This window comes from Lactuca virosa, chromosome 5 (assembly GCF_052849685.1).
Source record: "Lactuca virosa cultivar CGN04683 chromosome 5, Lactuca_virosa_CGN04683_v6, whole genome shotgun sequence".
Lineage (NCBI taxonomy): Eukaryota > Viridiplantae > Streptophyta > Magnoliopsida > Asterales > Asteraceae > Lactuca > Lactuca virosa.
In genome coordinates, this window is record NC_136430.1 from 361166114 (window position 1) to 361178209 (window position 12096).

At 37.1% G+C, this 12096-nt stretch overlaps 2 protein-coding genes across 2 annotated transcripts; one reads left to right on the forward strand and one right to left on the reverse strand.

Moving 5' to 3' along the window:
* Positions 1-226: 226 nt before the first annotated feature.
* Positions 227-1083, forward strand: LOC145117760 (large ribosomal subunit protein eL37z-like). The gene is made up of 4 exons (XM_079054071.1): positions 227-336; positions 426-561; positions 637-738; positions 844-1083. The coding sequence occupies exons 1-4, from the start codon at positions 334-336 to the stop codon at positions 888-890; spliced, it is 288 nt and encodes a 95-aa protein (XP_078910197.1). The 5' UTR covers positions 227-333; the 3' UTR covers positions 891-1083.
* Positions 1084-1269: 186 nt separating this feature from the next.
* Positions 1270-2962, reverse strand: LOC145116478 (beta-amyrin 6-beta-monooxygenase-like). Its single transcript, XM_079052818.1, has 3 exons — positions 2011-2962; positions 1666-1853; positions 1270-1572 (listed from the first exon to the last, which is right to left on the reverse strand). Exons 1-3 carry the CDS (start codon positions 2960-2962, stop codon positions 1270-1272), a joined length of 1443 nt encoding a protein of 480 aa, XP_078908944.1.
* Positions 2963-12096: the final 9134 nt, after the last annotated feature.

The following is a 12096-nucleotide window of genomic DNA, read 5'->3' on the forward strand; positions in this document are numbered from 1 at the left end:
TTTTGTAATTGAGTTTTTTTGGCTATTTTCTACAAAGTAATTATCGGTTTTGGTTATATTTTTAATTTTCTCAAATTTTATTTGTTAATACCTATTCTTATTAACTTAAAAGATTTATTATGTCCATAATTGTTTAAGCACATAGTGGGCCTGTAATGTTAGTTGGGCTAAGTTATTAACTACTTAATACATTAATAAAATATAAAAGCCCAATTAGCGAATGCAAGCAAAACCCTGAAATATTTGATATTGAATTGATATATAGCCGCCATCGTCTCTTCCCTCCGGCCACAGGGTAAGCTCGCAGAAGCAGGATCTCGGAAACGGCAAGCAATGGTGACTGCTCCGCCGATATACTCTCTATGAATCAATGCGTATGTGTGTTTATATGTATATGTAGTAACTCCGTGTGATTAAATTTACAGGGTAAAGGTACAGGGAGTTTCGGTAAGAGAAGGAACAAAACCCACACACTGTGTGTCCGGTGTGGTCGTCGGAGTTTCCATCTTCAGAAGAGTCGATGCTCTGCTTGTGCTTATCCTGCTGCTCGCGTCAGGAAATGTAAGTTTTCTGTAATTCTGTTTCTATGTATATGTTTCCATCCGATCCATTGCTTATTGATATCAACGAACGTAGATAACTGGAGCGTCAAGGCGATCCGAAGGAAGACGACTGGAACTGGTCGCATGAGGTATCTCCGTAATCTTCCCCGCAGATTCAAGAGCAACTTCAGAGAAGGTGTGTTAATTGTGTTACCAAAAGTCGCATGTAATTTTTTCAATAATGGATTTCTCGTGTCGATTCTTACTTAATTAAGAAATTGCTATTGGTTTCTTCGTTTAGGTACTCAAGCTGCGCCTAGGAAGATCGCTGCTGCAACTTCAACATAAAGCTCCAAGGAATCACATCTAAATCGACTATACGGGTATCAATCAAGCATATTTCCTTTAGGGCAATTAGTGTAGGTGAACATCATTTGGAGCGATTAATCCCGTAGTCTGTTCTAAGTTTTTTTTGGGAAATCTGTTATTCTGATTTATGGATGATGATGCATTTTGAATTAAGTGTTTGTGATTTTAAACACCTTTTGCTCTTTATCGATCCTTTCTACTCTTCCATTTGATGATTTGATCTACTTAGCTTATATGAAAGCAACAATTGCAACTTGCAAGTGTCTGATAAAGGTAAAAACTTATCGATGTTCAGTAAATATACAAACTTCCTCAATTTCCCTCTTAAAATCAAGAACTCGGTTTGAAAATAGAACTTCTATTGCTTGCTATGAGGGTAAAGGCGAACTGGGAGACCTTTTGCAGGGACAGGAGTAGATAGATACACAATCTCTTCATTCTCGATCATCTTCTCCAACTTAAAATTTTTCACAAAGTTATGCATGAAAACAAGTATCTCTAATCGGGCATACTCTTTTCCTGGGCACATTTTAGGTCCTCCCCCAAATGGTACATACGAATATGGTTGAGGACCAGATCCTTCAAATCTTGAAGGATCAAATTTCTCCGGATTTGGGAAGTATTTTGGATCATTATTTGTCGTGTTAACATTCCAAAATATCTGCAAAATCCAAACACCCCAAGTGTTAGTTGATTTAATCTCATCCACGGCCTATTAGTTTATGTGTTAGGTGTTTTAGGTTTAACAACTTACCTTCCATCCCTTTGGAATGGTGAAACCTGCGTATTTGAAATCGGTCAAAGCTTCTCGAAAGGCTCCTTGAGCAGGTGGTGCTAAACGTATGGATTCACGTGCCACATTCCAAGAATATTTCATCTTCTCGATGTCTTCCCAAGTTAGCAATTCTCCAGGCTTTTTAGATTTTGTTATTTCCATTTGTTCTTTGAGAACACATAAGCATGAGAAAATAGAAATGTTATTCATATAGACAAAATCCGTAGTTTGGTTTGGAGAATGTTTTCGGTAGGAATGAAATATGTTAAAGGATATAGAATACGAGGGATTGGGATTTGAATGAATCTTAGAGTTCAAGGTTACCTTCGAAAACTTTGTCGTAGATATGCGGATGCTCTGCGAGATGCTTTAAGACAAAAGTTATCGCAACACTGCTAGTTTCGTAGCTAGCAACTAACAAACCGATGATATTATTTGAGATTTCCTTCTCGCTCATAAGACTTCCGTCTTCTTTTCTCACAAGTAGCATTTGTGACAATACATCTTGTCTCACAATCTCTTTACTCTCAGTCAACTCCTTTCTTCGTGTCCCAATAATCTTTAGCAAACAATCACGTAACACTTTCCCTCCTTTCATGGCATGATTATATGCGGTGCCTGGGAAATCTATAGGAACCGAGATCATTCCATTCGTGACTATTCTAAAATTATCCAACGCTTCTGCGACCTTCTCACCATCGTCTTCATCCATAAATAGTTTACACGAAAGGGCAAAAGTGTATTTTTGTGTAAGAGGGTGGACCTTCACTTCCTTATAAGGAGCCCAATCGGTGTCCATATGTTGGTGGGCCATGGTATCCATTATAGCAATGTACTTTTTCAATGCTTCTGGCTTTAGGATTTCATGAACGGAGTTTGCTAGTAACGGGGCTACGATTTTTTGATTTTGATCGATGACTTCGGTGAATAGAAGAACTTTTGTTACGGATTTAGGCCACCATGAGGTGACAAGTTTGTTCTCGTTTGTGAATACGAATTTGTTTCCTTGAGGACCACAAAAGAAGGCCATTTTTTCTCCGAGTAAAGATGTTTTAAATACATCGTTAGAGAAGTTTTTCATCCTTTTTTGGATGAATTTAGGCGGGCCCAATAAGCCGAGATTGATGTTTTCTCCCACGATCGGCCATCCGTTTGAGCCCGGTGGTGCTTCGGGATTGGAAGAATTTCTTTTGAGATAAAATAGGTAAATGAATGATGAAGAGAGGAGTATTACAAGAAGGGGTAGTGAAAATGTGAGAGTTGAAATTGAATCCATGGTTTTGGGATCAAAAGGATGTGTAACGAAAATGTATTTATAAAGGGAAAATTGTTTGATTAAGATTCGTTTGTAGTTGTTGGAGGTTTACGTTGTTTTCGGATAAATGTTGGTCGTGGGGCATATTTGATGCCGTCGAAGAGCACATACATAAATATTTTTTGTGTTTGATGTGCTACTGAGTTTCCTATGACATTCTCGAAAATTTAATGATATTTTTGTTTTTTTCTTTATGTTCTTTTATCTATTGAATGAATATTTCCAAAACGCTTAATAATGATTTGTCAAGATATCACATAATATTTGTGTTTTAAAAGAGATGCGGTTAGGATTTTTTTTTTGTCCCTTATTTGACTTTTACACTTCTATTTTAATTGAAATGAAAGAATTATAACGAGATATATTTTTAAATGTTCAAATTCTAAGTGGAAATGTTGCCTCTTGATTACATATTTACTTTCATAGTTTAAAAACTTAAATAAAAAGTGTCGATGCAATGATACCTCGGAAACAAGCTAGCCTCAAAACGGAAAAATCATTCTTTTGATTAAAAATGAAATTTGCTGTATTTTAAAATGCAAAATGATTTGTTGATTAAAAAGATTATAATCACATCTATGGATGTTTTTTCTGAAATCCAAGTATATATGTTGGAATAACACTAAAACGTCATTGCTTTGGAGAAGGGACTACGTTTCATGGCAACACCATCCTGCACAGCCAATATGGAGCAAGTAAATCACAAAGTCTCTGAAAGTATACAAAGTGATCCCCAAACTTGAACTAAAGAACTCAGTTATGGATTTTCACATGCCAACCATAGTGACAGTTTGACAAATACATTACATGATCCTAGTGACAGTTCCTCAAAACCTCACCGAATTTTACATATGGGAACGTAGTGAAAAATTAAATTTCTTGAGGGTGATTATGGTAAAACTAACGAAACTCGTTAGTTTTGGTAACCCTAAATCCTCATTAAATCCGGATTAACATTACTTGCTTCCAAAGCAACTAATGACGGTCCAACCCTAAAAAAACCCTAATCTCGTTTAATATATAAACAGTTCTTCCTCTTCTGAGGTAGGGGACGATCTTAAGCTCTCGTTTTTCATCATACTTTCACAGAATCTTCTAGCATATTGGCTTACGATTTCTGTGCCTAGAATCGTAAGTGTCCACTTGGATTATCCTAGGCTGAATTTCTTGTAACCCAGACATAGGGTAGAAATATCAGTTCGGAAAGTGATATCACGATCCAAGTCGGTATCCAGATCTCAACTACAAACCCTAAACTTCCCTACATTTTGGTTCTTCCGGTTTTGGTTATAATCGGGTCTAAAAACCAAAACCAACAATTGAAGAGTTACTTTTGCCCCTCGTCTGAAGAGTATACGGCATACCTTCTGTGATCATATATATATATATATATATATATATATATATATATATATATATATATATATATATATATATATATATATATAGCTCTTACTCATGCATGTGTCTGTCGACATTCCCCTCAATTGATCCTCCATTCTCGATCGTTTGCCTCCCTTTGGTGCTTTTTTCGGCGAGTCTTCACCATCAAAGAATCATTCAAGTAACAACATTCCCACTTTGTCTAGTCAGATAATTGGGCTTCGAGTCAAGAAACTCAAATAAGCATCATATATACGTTAATATACTAATCAAATGTTATTATTTCAACGTCTTATGTTACTCTTTGAATATGTTATGTTAATGTAGTGTTACTTAAATTTCGATGGTTTCAATGAGTTTTGTTTTAGCTTTCAGTCACTCGTTATTTCAATGTATTATGTAAATGTGGAGAACCTACATTACCCTTCTATTATATTAAAACCAATGTGTTATTGTGCTTTAGATTGATGATGAATATGTCTTGGTTGACGACACTCAAAATGAAAACGTCTGACCAAGTGAAACAACTAAGAAGAGGAAAAGAAAATATAACCATAGGGCATCTTGTTGGGACGATTTTGATGAAGTTTTTGTTGACAAAGTTAAACTTGGCAAGTGCAAATGGTGTCACACGTTGCTCAACGCCGGTTCAAACCAAAACGATACTACTTGTATGAATAAACATGTGAAAATTTGTAAAAATAACCCAAAAAATTTAGAAAACCAATACACTTTAAATTTCAAAAAAGAAGCAAACCAGGAGAGTAGTGTTGGCACTTGGAAATATGATGGAAAAAAAATAAAAAACAACTTTGTCAAACTTATTTATAGTGGGTGAATTACTATTCAAGTTTGTAGAGATAGAATAATTTATTGAGTATAGTAATGCATTGAACGAGAAAATGGTTTTGCAATCAACCGAGCTTAAGTAAGTAATTCCCAATATACCCATCCATATGTTATGATTAGTATGCCAGATATATGAATTGCATGCTAGAGTAGGGCTAGGGATACCTTTAGGAATCGTATGATAGAATTGTCTGATTTGTGTGATGCCTTATAGCCTAGGAGAACTGGATGCTATGTGCTACTTGGACTTGATATCAACTTAGTTAATTGCTAAGTTTATGCTTTAAAAGTTGTATACAATTAGGTTCATATAGCCCTAGAATGATCGATTCAGCCTCATTTCCCGTTCCTTGTTTGGTTGTGGACTTAGGGTAGAATCATTATTCAACAATATATATGACCCCATTTTGTGTACAACTTGCATGCATAAGGCAACCAACAGTGTTGGTTGATGTTCCCTGCGTTGCATGACAGTTGGGTTGAGAATTCCTAGTAGAGTCTAGGAAATGTCGTAGTAGGATAGGTATGTTGTTTAGCATAGGGATAGTGTGTATGAATTTAGTGTGGTGACTTAGAGGATTCAGGATGATCCTTGAGGAAAGTACAGATAGGTGCAGAAGGTAGTATGGGGCCCGTACTACTTAAAGCACATGATCTATACTCGAGACAAGGATTATCTTGAAAATCCTAAGGAGCCTATGGAATGGAAGTTCCCTCATGATTGTGCTGATCGTTTGTATGTTTGTATTTCAGTTGGGTATGACGATCACCCAAGGAGGAGCTCCTGGATTAGGTTATGGGTCTGGACCAGAACCAATTGATGAGCGGTTGCACGAGTTTATTACATCTGAGATTACTCGTGGTATCATAGAGGCCACCCTTGTGATTTTTGGTACTATCACGGAGGGGATTATGGAGCTGATGGATGAGCGACTCGGGGCCCTTCAGGAAGAGATCGTTGCGAGACAGTTAGGAGCATGGAATACCATTCGGGAGTTCAAGGTTTATGGAGCTCCAACGTTCTTTGGGGCTACGGACCCCATCACTAGCCGCCGTTGGATTGCTAACATGGAGAATGCTCAGCAGGAGAATGCAAAGGTAGGGTTTGTATCCTGCCTTCTGAGAGACCGATCACGTGACTGGTGAGATGACGTTGGCCAAGCTTTGGGATCTACGGAGATGGTGGCCATGACTTGGGAGGAGTTTGTTAGGAGATTCCAGTAGGAGTTTGCACCGATGATCGAGGTGCAGCAGTTGGCGAGGGAGTTTCAAGATCTTCACTAGAGTACTAAGACTGTGTCGGAGATCACCGCCAAGTTCCATGAGAGGGCTCTATTGGTTCCATAGTACATTATGGATGAGGAGATGAAGAAGATGAGGTATCATGACATGTTGAGGGATGACATCAGGGATTTTGTGAGCTTTTCGGGGTGCAAGACCCTGAATGATATGATTGAGAGGACCCATGAGTGGGAGATTAAGCTGGAGATTTGGACGAAGTGCAAGTTAGAGTAGGTATATACAATAGTGGGCTAGGCTAAGAGGCTCAAGACTTTGGATTTGCATATTAGGGGCTAGCAGGTTTGGATCCGCTGCGACAAGTATGGCAAGCCGCACGTTGGGGCATGTCGATCAGCGTGTTCGGGTTGTTACAGATGTGGCCAGACCGGTCATATGAGTAGGGATTTCCCTCAGAGTGCATTGATCTATTTTCACTACAACCACACAAGCCATAAAAAGGCCGATTGTTCGAGGCTGTCCGGAGGAGCAGTGGCGGCGCCAACACCAGCCACCTTGAGGATTATCGATGGCCGTTAGGGCAAGGCAGAGACACTTGTAGTGAAGAGTAGGGCATTCCAATTGCCTACCAATGAGGCTCGAGCATCACCAGATGTGGTTACCGGTATGTAGTTTTATCATATTTTTTATTACTTTCCTTATTTATGCTCATGTTGTATCTAATCATGTATAGAGACTTTCTTAGTCAATGGTATCATTGCTCATGTTCTATTTGATTCAGGTGCTACCTAATCCTTTGTATCTCTTGCACTCAACAAGAAGTATAGTGATGCTCATGGGGTTCTGGATTATCCGTTGGAGGTAGAGATTGTTGATGATCATTCTGTGAGTGTGTCAAGGGTTCATCAAGGGTGTATTTTGAACATGTTCAACAGGAGATATTCTACTGACTTGGTATTGATTCCTCTGCGAGGGTCAAAGGTTATCATTGGGATGGAGTGGTTGGGTCCCAATGGGGCCATGATTGATTGTGAGCACCAACTAGTTAGAGTTCGAACCCCTAGTGGGGGAGAACTGGTTATTCGCGGAGAGGGAACTCCACGTGGATCGAATCTATGTTTAGTTGTGAGGGCCAGAGATATCTTTCGCAAAGTTGTTCTGGGTTTCTGGATTATGTGGCAGATACTCGGGTTGGGGGCACGACGGCGTTGAGTGGGGTACCCATCGTTCGGGATTTCCCCAATGTGTTTCCCGAGGAATTGCTTGGAGTGCCTACCGATAGGCAGGTTGAGTTCCTAAGTGTAACATCCCCATTTTTACAATTATTTTTAAAACTTTTTATGTATGCTTATTTTAAAACAGTGTATTTCTTTTGTTTGTGGAATTAGCCCCAAAAATATTATATCGATGTGAGATAATATTAACATTAAACGTTTCCGAAGAAACGTTTGATATTGATATCTTTTTCAAACTTGGGATGTCATAACTGATACAAAACATAAGCATAAACAAACCTTACATTAATTTACACTAATGATTTACATCTCCTTTAATCTCTCAGTGTAATTTATCTTCACATCGATACATGTGATAAATAAACTGAGTGGGTCAGGTTGAGAAACCTGGTGAGTACATAAGATTTTCAACCCACAATAATATAGTTAATATGTTTATTTATCAACAATCAACTCCAATTACGAATCCCCGTTTTATTATTTATTATTCCCTAAGGATTTACACTAAGGGTTATCGTCGACATCACATTTACCTACCATCGCCTACATCACATTTACCCATCATTGCCTACATCGAATTTACTTATCATAGCCTACATAACATTTCCTTATATATTTATTGCTAGGGATTTTTCCTAAGGATCATCGCCTACATCGCATAGACAACACTGTTTTGGGGTTACTCCCTCCAATACGTGTCCAGTAAGGGTTAGAGTATCATTGTATGAATACGTAGTTACTACATCGCTTGAACTCGTAATTCATCACCTACACGTTATGAGCCTACCAGTGTTTCCACATGACTTGTTTAGATTAGTCAGTGGTCACCATGTATACTCTGGTAGATGACTACATCGCAACATCGCAAGTCATGGTCAGGGAATTTCCTAGTCATCTCTTATTTATCATTACCTATCTACCATCGCCTATCTATCATCTCTTATCTACTATCTCCTATCACTACCCAATACATATTTATAAGTGTATAATGCTTATAAGATTAAATCAGTTTCAATGTCATATCAAATTATTTTATCTAACACATAACATTTTCGGCATAGATAATAAGCACATCAAGAATGTAGTTATCTAGATACGTCATATCTATGTGCAAGATGAAAGTAATGTAACATCTTGATTTTCAGTTATTTTCCAATTTAACCCTTGGATTGTGATTTGCTTGCAACATTGGTCCCCAATGGCATTTTCGTATTTTTTTGGCTATGCATAAGTACGTTGCGTGACATCCTCGTTTTCACGACCATAAAAGACCGCTTTGTTTATGCTTTATTTTCAAATCAAAGTAACTTTTTAAAGAAAAGTGTTGCGAAATTTGTTCCCAGAAAAACATGATAACTATGTTATCAAAGCATTTCCGAAGAAATGTATTTTATTCATTTTAAAACTTTGGGATGTGATCGTCAATACAGACACATAAGCATAAACATAACTTACATTCATTTACACTAGTGATCTACATCTATTTAATCTCTTGGTGTAGTGTAGCTTTATATCGACACCTGCGATACAAATAAACTGAGTGGGTCAGGTTGGGAAACCTGGTGAGTATATAGGGTATTCAACCCATAATAATATAGTTATTATGTTTAAACATCAAACAATCAACCCAATTACCCATCCCCATTATCTTCTTTACTCTTAAGGATCTACCCTAAGAATCAGCTACTCTTTATTCATTCATTCCTAAGGATTGTCCTAAGGAATAGACACGAAGTCCATTGTTGCCAGGGTTTATATAACAGACACTAAACCCATAGTTGTCAGGGTTCATCCAACAGGCGTTAAGTCCACAGCTGCCATGGTTTATCTCATTTATCGAGAGTATTAATTGTGCTGTCCAACAATCGTAATACTTTTGTTCTGTCCTAGTGACACTGATTTTAGTATGAATGCAGGTATGTATACTTTGGTTAAATATTTTATTATTTAAAAGTATAAACTCTTGACCAGAGTATTTTAATCCCGCTGTGTTTATAGTTGTCTATCTTTTATGGGTTGATATACTCAATTCACTATAAACAATGCTCTGATACCAATCTGTCACACCCCCAAACCAGAACGGCGGAAACGTTCGGGGGGCGGAGGACGTCATGTACAGTATCACAACAATGCATAATAGTAAAACAAGCAACAACATCATCCATTGAATTAATAATATAATTTTAATACAAGTGTGTTCTGTAGTTTATAAGACACCAAAATATGAATCAAAAATAAGAGATGAGTCTTGAACGTACTCCATCTTCTCAAAACCTGGTCATCGGTACCTGTCTACTGGTGACCTGAGAATACAAGTTATTTTGAAAGCGTAGATCAGCATTAAAGCTGGTGAGTTCATAAGTATTTTAGTGTCGTTGTTTATATAAGATTGAAGAAAGTGATTGTAAATGTTTGATGTAAAAGTTTGTAAGTGTTGTTTGTAAATGTTTGCATACTTCCTAGAAAATCCTATATTTTCTACTAAAGTGGTCTTCTACCAAGACTCGACTGTTTTGTAAGTTTGTTCTCTTGTAAAAGTGGTTATTTTCCCAAAGTATGACTATCATTACCAAAATATAGTTTTCATTTCCGTTTATGTGAGAAGATCACAATATGAATGAAAAGGGAAAATAAAGATGTACTGTAGTTTTATCTAAGTAACTACTAATGTACTAACTACATTAAACCTGTTTGTTTAATTAAGGTAATATGTGATGAGATTATAACCATACTTGATTGACTAGTAAGATACGACGTTCGAGATGCCGAAATGGTATGACATTCGTCACCCGTAGACCTGCAGGTCCCACTGTAGCTAGCAGCAAGGTGTAGGATGGTCAATCCCGTATAGATCTATACACAAATTCACGCTCTCCCTTCAGGAGACTCTGGGTACAAAACGTAACACGACAGTATATTTCCGCACCATGAAGTAGTGGCTCACATAAATGTTATATTGTTATTGTATTAGTATAGTATGTTCTCTCTGTCTCTAGTATATAGTATGTTCTCTCTGTTCTAGTATAGTATGTTCTCTCTGTTCTAGTATGTAGTATGTTCTCTCTGTCTCTAGTATTTAGTATGTTTGAACTGACTCATGTATGAATTGACTCTTGTATGTTTCATTGTTCTAGAAATAGTAAGTAGTGACTTCCTAAACTATACCTATTATAGTTTACTTGTAAAGTTGTTTGAATGAATGAACATGTTTGTACACCTTTGCTACCCAAAGGTATTGAATCGAAAGGAAGAACTTTTATATCTATATACATATACATAATATATAACTAAGATTCAAACGACATTCAGACAAACAACCGAATACCCTAAGTCCACAACCAAACAAGGAACAGGAAATAAGGCGAGTTATCAGTCCTAAGCCCTTTCAATCTTACTTATATAACTATATCCATATAGACACGATTTGAACAATATATTATTTTAAAAGAGTTTAATAAAGAATTTAACATGTAAGAGAGTTTATAAAACAATTTGAAGCAGTTTGTTTGATAACACAATTTTGAAATATAAGAAATCCACTTGTTTGATAGTTATTAATCACATGTGATTGATATAATAACTATAATGTTTCTACTTGTATTCCCCCCCATAAAAGCATTTAAAATCATTTAAAAGATAAGTTAAGGGGTATGAACTCACCTGCAGTGAGTGATACGAATGAAAGATCGATAAAAGGATGATGAGTGTCAAGTGAAGCCTCGAGCACAAACGGATCCTAATAAGCATATAATGACACATATATGTACATAATTAGTGTTTATACAACTAATTATATAAGGAAAACACCCTATGGACTTGGAAACACTTAGATCGATGTGTTAGAAGTACAAAGGATTGCATATAATGGGTGTACGGCCACACAAGTGTGTGTACGACCACTAGGTGTACGACCATTTGGGTGTACCACCAGGTGTGTACGGCCATGGAGTATACGGCTGTACACTCCTTTAAGAATTTGCCAAAAAGTGTGGTCCAAGGCTCTATCTTGTATCCTCTAAGTGTTCTTGATCTTGTGTTGGAATATAACATGAGTTTTAGGCCAAATATGCACTAAACAAGGGGTGTACGGCCATATGAAGGGTGTACGGCCGTACACTCTTTGTGTTCATGCATTATATGATGTTTTAAGGCTAGAAAAGGAGTGATTCACAAGCCTAACTAGAAGATGGAAGAGATACTTACGAATTAGAAGCCTTTAGGGGTGTTTAAGGTCCAAGAACTAGTGTGTGTTCTTGGTGTTTCTTGAAGATCTAACTAAAAGAAGTAATTTCATGGATGAAATCATGGATCTTTACTAGATAGTGTAATGAATCAACTAATCAAAGGAAGTAACAGTTACATTTTGAAGTCTAGATGAAAAACCCGATG